Below are 12272 nucleotides of genomic sequence, written 5' to 3'. Positions count from 1 at the left end.
AATAAGAGTCCCCGCACCGACAGAGCTGGTTGTCAACTTTGAGCATAATCTCGAATTATTTGGCCTGCTAGTTTCCCACCAGAGCCAAACGTAGTACGGGGTTTTAAAATGGAGGATGTTAAAGATGGAAAGGTATGAACTATCATGATATCAATCAATATTTGCATGTATGTAGCGCGCAGTAGTATCCGTTCATCAACACGTTTGTTTACAAGGGCTCAGATGATGTCTATCTGAAGAGCCATCGAGAAATCCCATAAGGCTCAGCTGGTTAACCTGACACAGAAGAGCTGCTGCAAGCTGTCGAGAGCTAAACAAGCTACTAAATATACTATTTGACATGTAGGGTTTGAAGTCGAAGCGTTGAAGTGTGAAATAAAGAAGTTTGCGTGATGTTTACTGTCTAGCTGACGGCTAACAGATCCGATCTACTCTGTATTACGACATCAATCTTCCAGAACCTTTACACGCTTATTCGTCGCTTGTTAAATTGTTAAAACACCACTTATTAACGGTCATCAGTGTATTAAAGATTGTAAACCAGGTTTGGAAACGGTCTGGCCCTGAAAGCGACTTGATTGAGTGCCTTATGACATAAGATTGTTTACTGGCTGTTAAACGGTGTGATCTTTAATCTTTTACTGAGACCTCATTGGACATGGACATGAATTCTGCGTCGTTCATATAAACACTGGTTTGGGGACCATACACGGTGATTGACTTTTTAAAAAAAAGTGCATTACATGTTGTTTAATGGCCAGTGTGTTCTTTGAACCTGTTTCTGTGCTCACAGATATTGAATGCTGCTGGAGTTTTGAATCCACTGAAGTTGTTTGATGCATAGCCTTCTGATAAAGCAAGACAAAAATGGAGGATAATTTAAAAAGGTAAATATAACTATGTAGTGTCTTACTTAAATACACCAGGCAGAGCCAGCCACCACAAAGCAATATGATTAATATGTATGAATCAAGAAATATGACAAGAATATTAAATTGTATAAGAGTCAAGGTTTCAACTAGGGGTTCAGAATTTATACATGTGGTACTAAGTTAATAATGAAAGTTTTTGAAAACTATTTCCAAGAATTTCTGTAAAAAAAAAATTAAATATCTGGGATCACCCCGAAACTTAACTTCAGGTTACACCTTATTTTATTTCTGTACTTTAGATCTTCACCGAAGGATCAGACAGGCCAGTCCTCATGTGAAGACTGGTTTAAGAGAAGGCAAAGATCAGTAGACCATCAGTATGACACGACACCAAGAAAGCACAGCTACAACAACAGCTCTCATGTCACCTCCAAGAGTGCTTCTCTCAAAACTCATCGTAGTGGACTAAATGATGGCTCAAACAAGGTGAAACCAGGCTGGACATTGTGACAGCTTAATTTTAAATGATTTCCCTGTGTATTTTGTTGCAGATTTGAAAACAGTAAAGCTTTTGCAATCTTGCAGGACAGTAGAGCTGAGCCTTCCCCCCAGGATAAAAGAATCAGCAGAAGATCAACAGACAGAAGAGGTAAGCATTTCTTTTAAGACTCATATTAAAACGCATAATTTTAAAGGGATAGTTAACCCAAAATGAAAATTCTCTCATTTACTCACCCTCATGTTGTTCAAAACTTTTGTGTGGAATACAAAAAGACACGTTGGACAAAATGCTAGGCACTGAAAGTTTCAGTCACCATTCACTTTCTTTGCATCTTTTTTGTTTCCATACATTGAAAGTAAATGTTGATCACTGAGGTTGCCATTAAGGGGATAATTTTGTAATCCTCTTTTGTAAGTTGCTTTGGATAAAAGCGTCTGCCAAATGAATAAATGTAAATGTAAATAATTCACCCAAAAATTAAAATTCTCATCATTTACTCACCCTCATGCCATCCCAGATGTGTATGACTTTTTCTTCTGCTGAACAAAAATGAAATTTTTTTTTTTTTTTTTTTTTTAGAAGACTGTCTCAGCTCTGTAGGTCCATACAATGCAAGTGAATGGTGACCGGAACTTTGGAGCTCCAAAAAGCACATAAAGGCAGCATAAAAGTAATCCATATGACTCCAGTGGTTTAATCCATATCTTCAGAAGCTGTATGATAGGTGTGGGTGAGAAACAGATCAATATTTAAGTCCTTTTTATTTACTATAAATCTCAAAAAAAGTATTGAAGTATTGATCTGTTTCACACCCAAAGTGATTGGATTGCTTCAGAAGACATGGATTAAACCACTGGAGTTGTATGGATTTCTTTTATGCTCATTTGTTATTTTTGGAGATTCAAAGTTCAAGACCATTGAAAGAGATTCAAGACCTACAGAGCTGAAATATTCTTCTAAAAATCTTTGTGTTCAGCAGAAGAAAGAAAGTCATACATATCTGGGATGACATGAGAGTGAGTAACTTAAGAGAGGATTTTCATTTTTGGGTGAGCTCAACAGGCCACGTGATAAGATGCACGAATTGAAGGTCTCAGACGTGGAGGCAACTGAGATTCGTGCTCCGCCACCCAGATTGAGGCGAGTCACTACGCCACCATGAGGACTTAGAGCGCATTGGGAATTGGGCATTCCAAATTGGGGAGAAAATGGGAGAAAAAAAAAAGTATTTCATATTTCACTATACAAATTCTATGTATTTCAATTGTTATTAATTTGCACAGTTTTAAAATTCCCTGATATTTCCAGGTTTTCCTTGACCGTGGGAACCCTAAATCAGTGAACTAATCCTGATATTACAACACTGAAATAGCATCATCTCCCTACATTCAGTTTCAAAGAAAAGAGGAGCAATCAACTAGATGACTAACTATTTTACTATTTTATCTTTTACTGCTAAGTTTCCCCATAATAAAGCATTTTATTTCAGTAGTGGCCACGCAATGAGTTGACAGCTGTATCAAATAGTTTGAGCGTGCTTGACATGAATTGGAATGATTAGTTATTGATGAATTGAGAAAACAAGTGAATTGTTACACCCCTAGCAAATGGTGAAAGAATTTTCATTTTTTGGGTTAACTGTCCCTTTAAATTAATGATTTACTTCTGTATCCAGGTTACAGAGGGACCACACTTACTCCAAACCCTGCTGACAGAGCTAAATCTGCAGTTACATGTAGTAGCACATTTGAAATGAAACTGACAGACTTCCCTGAATTGGGTGACATCACACTCCGCAACCCCTCAGCAAACTCTTGGCACCAGGAACCATCAACAGGTGTTGGCACAGTCATGCCAGCAGAGCGACCGAGTTCACCAGCAGTCATCTGGAAGGTAACTTTCATGCATGGTGGTTTGGGCCAAAGAACACATCGTTCTGTTCAAGCACACACTGTTTACTAACACCTCCTGGCTTCGCTGGCTCACTAAACTTGGCAGTTGTTGTTTTTTTAATCAATATTAGAGTGTATCAAAGCGAAGAACCAAGTCTGCTCAGCAAGTCCCATCAAGTGGAAAGAGTGACACTTTGTCAGCTGTCACAGCAGGTAAAGATTCAGCGCACAAATTAAAAACACATTATGTCCTATTGTGATATAAAACTGCAAAGGCTGCGATATAATGAGATAAATATATAGTTTGCGTGTGTTGTGCGCTTCAAAATAAATAGATCTTGTTTTAACTGGCTACCAAGGAGCTCTGAAACAACATCATGAGGATTGCGTTCTCTCTTTGTAGCAGATGACAGTGAGCAGAGCACTAATACACTTAGTAGTGCAAGGCACATACAGACTATAGATTTATTTAATTAATAGCAACCTTTTGCAGTTTAATAATCATATTGGGTAACGTAGCGACCTGCTTTTCCAGAAGAAGCTACCTTAAACACACAGAAACAGAGAGGGCTTCACTCCAAATTAAGAGCTTCCACCAAAATAAAAGCTCCATTTAGATGGAAAAAAGTATGATTGAAATATATCATTATTGAATATAGTTATGTAATATTCACTGTAATACTACTACTACTACTACTACTAATAATAATAATAATACTAATTATAATCTTATATTTAAGCAATATCTGTGATGCTCTGTAATGCAGCACTTTAACAAAAATAACACTAATGTATTTTGGATTGCGCTGTGAGGTCCTGTATAAAAGCTCTTAATTTGATCAAAATAATACAATATTATGTTGAAAATAAAGTCTTCTAGTTATTTTTGATTACAGTTTTAATTCATTCACTTGTTTAGACCCCATTGTGATGATAAAATGGAAATAAACTGTTGATAATGGAATTCAGAAAAAATACAAAAAAACATATCGTATCGGCGAGTACCGAAAAGGAAACAGCAGTACTCGTACTCCTTCTCCAAAAAATGGAATTGGGACATCCCTACTTATAAATGTGTAACTTGGCTATATCTGTATAAGCAAGCATCAACTCTTTCTAAATTAGATTTCCATCTTAGAAAGTCAATGTGAAATAAATGAAATGCATCATTATGTTTGAAATCCAATCTTATTTAGATCCGGATAGTGCATTATCCAATCCCATTGGATCTCCTGCACCATCCTGGGCAAATATTGCCTCTCAGCCTCCCAAAGTAATCCAGACAATTCCCAAAGCCAGTGCATCCTCTCAGGTACACTCCTGCATTGCCCATCAGCATGTTGTGTCTATACTGTACTACATAGAAGCAATATATTATACAACTAAATGTTAAAGTTACAACATGTTTTACTGTATCAAGGAGGATTTATCGGCACAACCAACAGAACAGAAAGCAGAGAAGAAGAGAAGAAAGAAAAAGAAGAAATCCAAAACAGCCTCTGAAGACATAAAGGAGCAGACACCAGAGGAACATTTCATACAGCAGGAACCACCAAAGTTTGAGGTGAAATCTCTATGTATATCATGTGTGACGTTATCTAAAATGAGATCCAAGTTTCAAGTTGAATTTGTTTTTTGGAAATACTTTTTTTTTTTTTGGAAAGACTGATTTGTTACACAAATGTATTCACAGTTTTGGGATTGACTTTTTTAAATGTATTTGTTTGACATATGTTTCCTTCTTTCCTCACTTTCTGGCATTCTCTAGTTAACTTAAATTGGCAAAAGTGTAATGTTGAATGACTAAGTTATGTTTCTAGGATGAAGAGGAATTTCCAGACCTGTCACTTGCATTTGTGAGTTCATTCATTGGGCAAAAGCACATTCTGATACCAGCAGTTCATATAAAACCACTGAATACAGACAACTGTAATGTGCAACTGTTCATTTACTGCATTGCACCATTTGTAATTGTATTGATTCAGGAACTCAAAAGACATTCTGGAGCACAGAAAGAAGGATTGTCTCTAAATCCGGAGATAAAATTCAAATCCACTAATTCTGCCTCTAGAGACACTAAGAAAACACAGGTTTGTGTTTTGTTTGTGCCATGCTTAAACCCCAACAAACCATTTCATACATCATGTACTTGTAAGAATAAATCTGACTGAACTTGAAGAGACCATGCAATGTAAAATGGGCCATTAGTTTAAAAGAGTTAAACTTGCTTTTCTGAATAAAGCGAGACAGACATTCATTGATTCTTATCCCGTCTTATCACAGCAGACTAGTCAGAAGAAGTCAAAAGTTCCTGTACAGCTTGACCTTGGAAACATGCTGACATTTCTTGAACAGAAGCAACAGTCTCAGAAATCAAAACAAGACCAGCGGCCAGTAATGCTATCAGGTATTTGGCTTTCAGATTTGCATTCAAGTAGAGTGATTGTTTTGTACTTTAAGGATTGCTCAAAAGCATTTAAAGTCTTTGTAAGATACAATTTAATAGTAATTTGGTTTCTTAGTTGGTGGAGCTCTACCTGTAGTACACAAAGAACCTTTAGTTCAGAAGAAGCCATGGCAGCAAGAAAAGACACCACACAACCCACTGGACTCCACCTGTCCTTTAGTGAAAAAGGGAAAGCAACGAGAAGTTCCCAAGGCAAAGAAACCAACACCACTGAAAAGAGTGAGTTTAGTGCTTTATATAATGTAGGTCACTTAAACCACTAGCATCACCAAACAGAATTGCAATCTGCTTGTTTGACTGGGTCATTCAAATAACTTTGGCTCAACCAGTGGTGTGAGTTTGGGGCAGGACTATCTGTTTGGCAATGGCAGACATATGGAAACCTGTTTGAAAACAGAGATTATTTTTGCAGTTCTGCTGGGTGCTGCTAGTTGCATAGAAATGACACACTTTACCTTCAAACTTTAGTGGACAGACAAATCTCTATTTTTGACCAGTATTTTACAACATGTGCAATTTTATAATTAAGGTCATTCTGCGGGAAAGAGAGGAGAGAAAACAGAACCGCTTGCTAGTGGAGAGAGACCCAGCCAGTGTGGCCGCCGAACCTTGTGAAAAGGAAACTAGTAATAGCGAAAACCCTTCTGAAACAAGTCTGACTGACCAGGACCAACATGTTCTAACAGGTATGAAACACAACATTGCTCAGAATCTGAGATGCTCTTGTGTTAACCTTCATGTATTTGTAATGTTTGAATTGAAAATGGTCACAATGATTTGTCATTAGATACAGATGACAACCCTGAAGTTGTTGGTACTGAAGAGTCGGAGAGTGACCAGCCTGCTTCACCATCTAATGACACGTTGGAAAACGGTGTGGTAGAAAATGCAACACTACAAACCTGCAATCCCAGTTCTAAACCCAATCTTCCCAAAATCCACAGCAGGAAGTTTAGAGAGTAAGAAAATCAGATTGCTCTTGTCATGAATGAATGACTGATTTTCAGTGAAATTCTTATTTACTGTATTTAATTCTACAGCTACTGCAACCAGGTACTTAGCAAAGATGTAGATGAATGTGTGAGTGGCTTATTGAAGGAGCTGGTGAGGTTTCAGGATCGTCTGTATCAGAAAGATCCCATGAAAGCCAGGATGAAGCGGCGTCTGGTCATGGGCCTCAGAGAAGTGCTGAAGCACCTCAAACTTAAGAAGGTCAAGTGCGTTATCATCTCGCCCAACTGTGAACGGATTCAGTCCAAAGGTAAATTAATAATTTAGATTTGCTTAATTCAGTTGCAATGGTATTTGGGGCTTTTCTGTAAAATCTCTGAAACTAAACATTTATTGACATTTAAAGGGGCATGAGGAATCTGATTTTCTCATTTGAGAGAAAAGAGTTCAATGAACTGTGAAAACATTCTGTAACTTTTAAACTCCGAAATGACTTCACTGTCCATAAAGACAATGTATTGAAACCGAGTTGCAAAAATGGCTTGGATTTCCAACATTATCATATGACTGCAGTATTTACACATCATCAGCACCTATTGAGAGATCAGCTACTTGGCCAAACCAGTCACGTTGAGGTAATAAAGGATAAAGTAGGATAGATATTATTCCTAAACACCTTAACAACTTCCGAGAGTAGAAAGTGTAGAAAGTACACCAAACCTTGTGCTGTTCCTGGCTGTGTGTAGCACCTGCAGCTCTGCATATACATCCAAAGGATCATAAAGTTAGGAAACAGGTCAGTTCTGGTCACTGATAATTTCAGTGTAGTCATAACAATTTGAGGTGCACATATCAGCACGGATTGTTTTGTTAACCTGTCACAATGTAATAGAAGCTAGAGGTCTGCGCGGGCCTTAAAATAAAACCTGACCCATACTTGAGACCATGTGGACCGGCCCAAACGGTACCATCAGATTTGAAGCCTGAACCCTACCTGAAATCGCATGCTCTTTATAATTATTTCTTCTAGAGCAGAAGGGAAAAACATTGCCTTAGTGTTTATCAAGCGCTCAAACTTTGTTTGGTGCAGAACAATCTGGAATAATGTTAAACAATGTAACAGTCCCTTTCTTCTATGTAGCTTGAACTTGTTCAGAACGTTGAATATTTCTGTCTCATCATGCGTTTTTGAAAATTGAAGTTCTTTTTAACTTGACACTGTTTAAAAAATGTGCCATCCTGCTCGAGACGCAGTGTGATAGTCAAAGACGTTCATACAGCATGTGTTTACATAGGGAAACGATGGAAAAACAGAACAGATGCAGGCAAAAAACATCAGTGTGAACGGCTCCTAACTCATCATAGCGCATGTCTGAGAGTGAGAAACTAGGTAGGCCTTTTTATTTTTTCATAAAGTACAAACCCGAACCTAACCCAAATTCATACTTGGGAAAAACTGACCCTAACATGGCCCAAAACCTGGCAGGTTCTCTGGTCCCGTTGGGACTGGGTTGGGTTGAAGACCTCTAATACAGGCTTTACAAAGAGGATGTTACTAAAGGATGGGGCAGTTTAAATTTTTTTTTTAACCCGACAGAAACCCATGCAGTATTTCACATGAAAAGAGAACTTGAGTAGACTCTTTAATGAGCAAAACCAGCCTTTTTTATTATACAAATCTAATATAAATTGTATCCCCATGTCCACTTGTGTTAGGAACATTTTTATGCCCAAAAATGTTCCTAACACAAGTGGACATGGGGAGAAAATAAAAAAAAAAGTGGGTAAAGCTTTACAATAAGGTTTTACTTGTAAAAGTTAGTAAATGCAGTTTATACAATTGTTCTTTGTTAGTTCATGTTAGTTCATGATGCATTAACTAACTAATATTGGCATATGCAACTTTTAATTTTTAAAATGTGTTTGTATATGTTGACATTCACATTAACCAAGATTAATAAATGCTGAAAAAGTATTGTTCATTGTTAGTATATGTGAACTAATGTTAACAAATGGAACCTTATTGTAAAGTGGTACCAAAAATGTATAATATGACTTCTTTAGCATTTAATTGAATGGAAACATTACACTTTTTTTTTTCCCCAAGTTTATTTTTAGTCTGGAGAAATATGAGAAGGCCTTAGCACCTACAAAAACTGTGTATTATAGAGCTGATCTATGGCCTATTGTGTTATGCAGGTGGTCTAGATGAGGCTCTTCACACTATTATTGAAACGTGCCGTGATCAAGGCGTTCCATTCGTGTTCGCCTTGTCGAGAAAGGCACTGGGCCGCTGTGTTAATAAAGCCGTCCCTGTCAGCTTGGTGGGCATCTTTAACTATGACGGTGCTCAGGTAGGTCCCAGCTTGGAGTCACTGAAGAGAAAGAAAGAAAAGTTAACTCAGATGCATATAAGAAACCATAGTCCTTTCAAACATGATACATTAGTTTAAATTGCCTTCCAGCACATTTTGCTGATAGTTATATTTGTGCATTCGATTATTTCATGGCCACAGGACCACTATCATAAAATGATTGAGTTATCGGCTGAGGCGAGAAAGGCCTATGAAGTGATGATTGCAAATCTCGAGGCAGCATCACAGGAGCAGGAGGAAGTGCAGGACGTGGAGCCACCGGTGGAACCTTCTGAACCTGATGAGCCAGAGTACAGTACGTCTTCACTCACTCAGTCTTTACTAATTGAAGACATCACAATTTTAGTTATTTCCAGCAATGCTGCATTTACAGTACTGTGCAAAATTTTAGGCACTTGTGAAAAATGTTGTATAGTGAAAATATTTTCAAAGTAATGCCATAAATAGATTTGATTGATCAATTAACATCGTACAAAGTGCAGTAAACCTAAAACAAAGCTAAATTCATATTTTGTGTGACCACCCTTGTCATCAAAACAGCACCAATTCTCCTAGGTACACCTGGACACCAAAGCTTCTTGGAGAATTCTTCTATCTATTTAGGCTGTCTCAATTGCTTCTGTCTCTTTATGTAATCTCAGACTGACACGATGTTTAGTGGGGGGGGCTCTGTGGGGGCCATGACATCTGTTGCAGGGCTCCCTGTTCTTCTATTCTAATCTTTTCTATTTGCAAAAGGAATGTTTGGGAGTCTAACATTTATATTTTCTATTCACACTAAAGCAGAAGATAAAAATAACCATGTAAAGACAAATGTTTTTTGTGAAAAATCTTATGTTCCTAAGAACTTTGCACAGTACTGTATATTATCCTCTTATTTAACTAATCCATTAAACTAGTCTGTTAATGGGTAAATATGTAAAAATGTAAAATATTTCCTTTGCTTGCTGGCAAGCCTACAAGGTATGTATGAATATATAAGACACAAGAAAATTATTTAGTTTAGTTATATTAGTGGGTGGCGATATGGGTAGCAACTCGTGACTTGAGTCACGAGTCCAATTTTAATGAATTATTTACCATGATATTTTGCATGGTAATCCAAAGATACCTTTTATACTTTTTTTTGTTACTGAAGATAAAACTGAATTTTTTCATTTAAAAAATCTTGTATCCCATCTTAATACGAGTCAACTATAAGTAGGCCCGTCCAGCCCAACATACAAAATTGTTGTGACCAATGGTCTGAGTTTGGGGCAGGGCTATCTGTTTGTACAACCAATGGAATCTGTTTGAAATCAGTGATGCTAGTGGCACAGAAATTAAACATTTCAGCTTTAATTTGCATAGTGGGCATGATGATCAGACAATGGACAAATATTAACCGCTTAATAGGCCTGACTGCTTTATATTTACCTATTACTAAATTACTGTATGTCATAAACCTAGTTTCCATCCACTTTTCGCATTTTGTTTTATTTTTATTGACAAAGTGAAAATGTATAAATGTAAGAAATTTTCCGTCTTCTGCCTGTTTCCATTCAAATGGCCTTTTATCGCTAAAAATGGTGTGCGTGATGTCGTCATACTTTAAAAAAAAACAAAAACAAAAAAAAAAAAAACACTTTGTCGCATAAGGTTTGGTTTATTGCAAAAGAAATCTGCCCTTAAGCTGTTTCCATACAGAAATGTGTGTATATCGCTAATTGTGTACCTTTCGCCTCCCAGATGTGAGTAAATTATCAACAAATTTTCATTTTTGGGTGAACTATTCCTTTAAATGGAAAAATATTATGTCAACACTTTTAACAATAATTTGTGTTTCCATCAGCTATAATGGTACATTTTTTGATGCGCTGAACTTTTTGTTGCAAAAAAACCTTGGATGGAAACATAGTTATAGTCATCTTCTTAGGGTGACATTTAGAGCAGGAATATTTTCATAGCATTCTCACTTCAAGTATTTTAAAATACCAAGCTAACCACTCATGTATTGTACCTGTTTGTACCTGTCTCAGTAAAAATCTGGAAGAAAATGCTGGAGAAAGATTACAACCACCCCTTCCTGAACTTTGAGGAGCAGTTTTCATCTGTCTCCATCCATTCAGATCAGCTGCTGAATGACCACGAAGGAAGTTGATGGAGGTACACAAATGAGTGAGACAAAATGTTAGTTTTGCTGGGTGAGGCTTTAGGACATGGATCATGTGCGATAATGAAAAAGTCCATTGAAGAGGAATCGCTTGAAGTACCAAATGTGCCTATGATTAAGTCTAGAGGATTATATTGAAATTAAAAATGTAAACTTATTCCTGTGGCCTGGAATGCTGTAATAAACCAAGAAGCAATACAGCTGAAAATGGAGAACAGCCCTTGACTAACAATATTTTCTTAGAGGTATCACATAGTTTGTTTCGCAGTCTGAATGGTGAATATTTTTGCAAATATCTATAATCACTCTATTTCTATTAAAATAAGTGTTAATAGTTTAATATTGATCCTTGAAACAATCTAGCCCCTATGATTATGTACATGTTTACATTTGAAAAACAAATGTATTTTCTTTCCAGAATTGAATGCACAACTTTACTAATCATGACCAACAAATGTTTGTAATGACCATGAACTGTTTGTGGGAATACCGCCCTCTCTTAGAACTTAATTCATAGTCCTCACTTTTAATGTGTAAGCCACCTTTGGCTGATCTTCATTTTTGAATTCCTCAGCGCTAGCTAATCCATTTATACTGAATCTCTGTAGTTTCCAGAGTCCTTGTAGGAGGTTCTCTTTTGTAACATTTACCCAGGTTTATGTCTTGATGCTGTTGACTGCAGTTAATAGAAAATGTGTATGTTATGCAATTGTGTAGTACTCAGCTGATCAGTGGTACGTATACATGTAGCATAGAGCTGACAATTTACAACTTCACTTTGCAGTACTAGGTAACTAAAGGAATCATTTCACATATACATTTTCTGCTTTGCTGCTATGTACTCTGACATGTAAGGAATGTTGACTTTGGGACCAGAAACATCTTTGTGTTTGTGAAGAATTCAATGCAAGCACAAGAGTTTTCTCCATTATTTACAATAGATTCTTTGCAATAAACTAGTTTGTCTTTTATGTGTAATTTACCCATCCTTGGAACACTGTTATAAAGTAAGTGAAAATTATTCTGGTGTGCTTAAATTTAATTCCCACCATACAGATTTG

The 12272-nt window shown here is 36.8% G+C and overlaps 1 protein-coding gene across 5 annotated transcripts; it reads left to right on the top strand.

Moving 5' to 3' along the window:
* Positions 1–12232, top strand: LOC127424166 (selenocysteine insertion sequence-binding protein 2-like). 5 transcript variants are annotated; one of them, XM_051669137.1, is made up of 18 exons: positions 1–132; positions 794–887; positions 1172–1358; positions 1458–1521; positions 3050–3267; positions 3398–3479; positions 4463–4578; positions 4687–4830; positions 5087–5122; positions 5252–5356; positions 5553–5673; positions 5789–5952; positions 6263–6419; positions 6521–6692; positions 6774–6994; positions 8884–9038; positions 9201–9354; positions 11078–12232. In XM_051669137.1, exons 2-18 carry the CDS (start codon positions 868–870, stop codon positions 11197–11199), a joined length of 2238 nt encoding a protein of 745 aa, XP_051525097.1. In that variant the 5' UTR covers positions 1–132; positions 794–867; the 3' UTR covers positions 11200–12232. The 5 variants fall into 5 exon arrangements, with proteins under 5 accessions (XP_051525097.1, XP_051525082.1, XP_051525115.1 ...); XM_051669122.1 differs by having other exon boundaries at positions 5550–5673; XM_051669130.1 differs by lacking the exon at positions 1–132 and adding an exon at positions 235–712 and having other exon boundaries at positions 5550–5673.
* The last annotated feature ends 40 nt before the right edge of the window (positions 12233–12272 follow it).

The sequence above is a fragment of the Myxocyprinus asiaticus genome, chromosome 3 (assembly GCF_019703515.2).
Source record: "Myxocyprinus asiaticus isolate MX2 ecotype Aquarium Trade chromosome 3, UBuf_Myxa_2, whole genome shotgun sequence".
NCBI lineage: Eukaryota > Metazoa > Chordata > Actinopteri > Cypriniformes > Catostomidae > Myxocyprinus > Myxocyprinus asiaticus.
The sequence above is the reverse complement of the archived record's forward strand: the minus strand, read 5'-3'. Positions and strand labels throughout refer to the sequence as shown.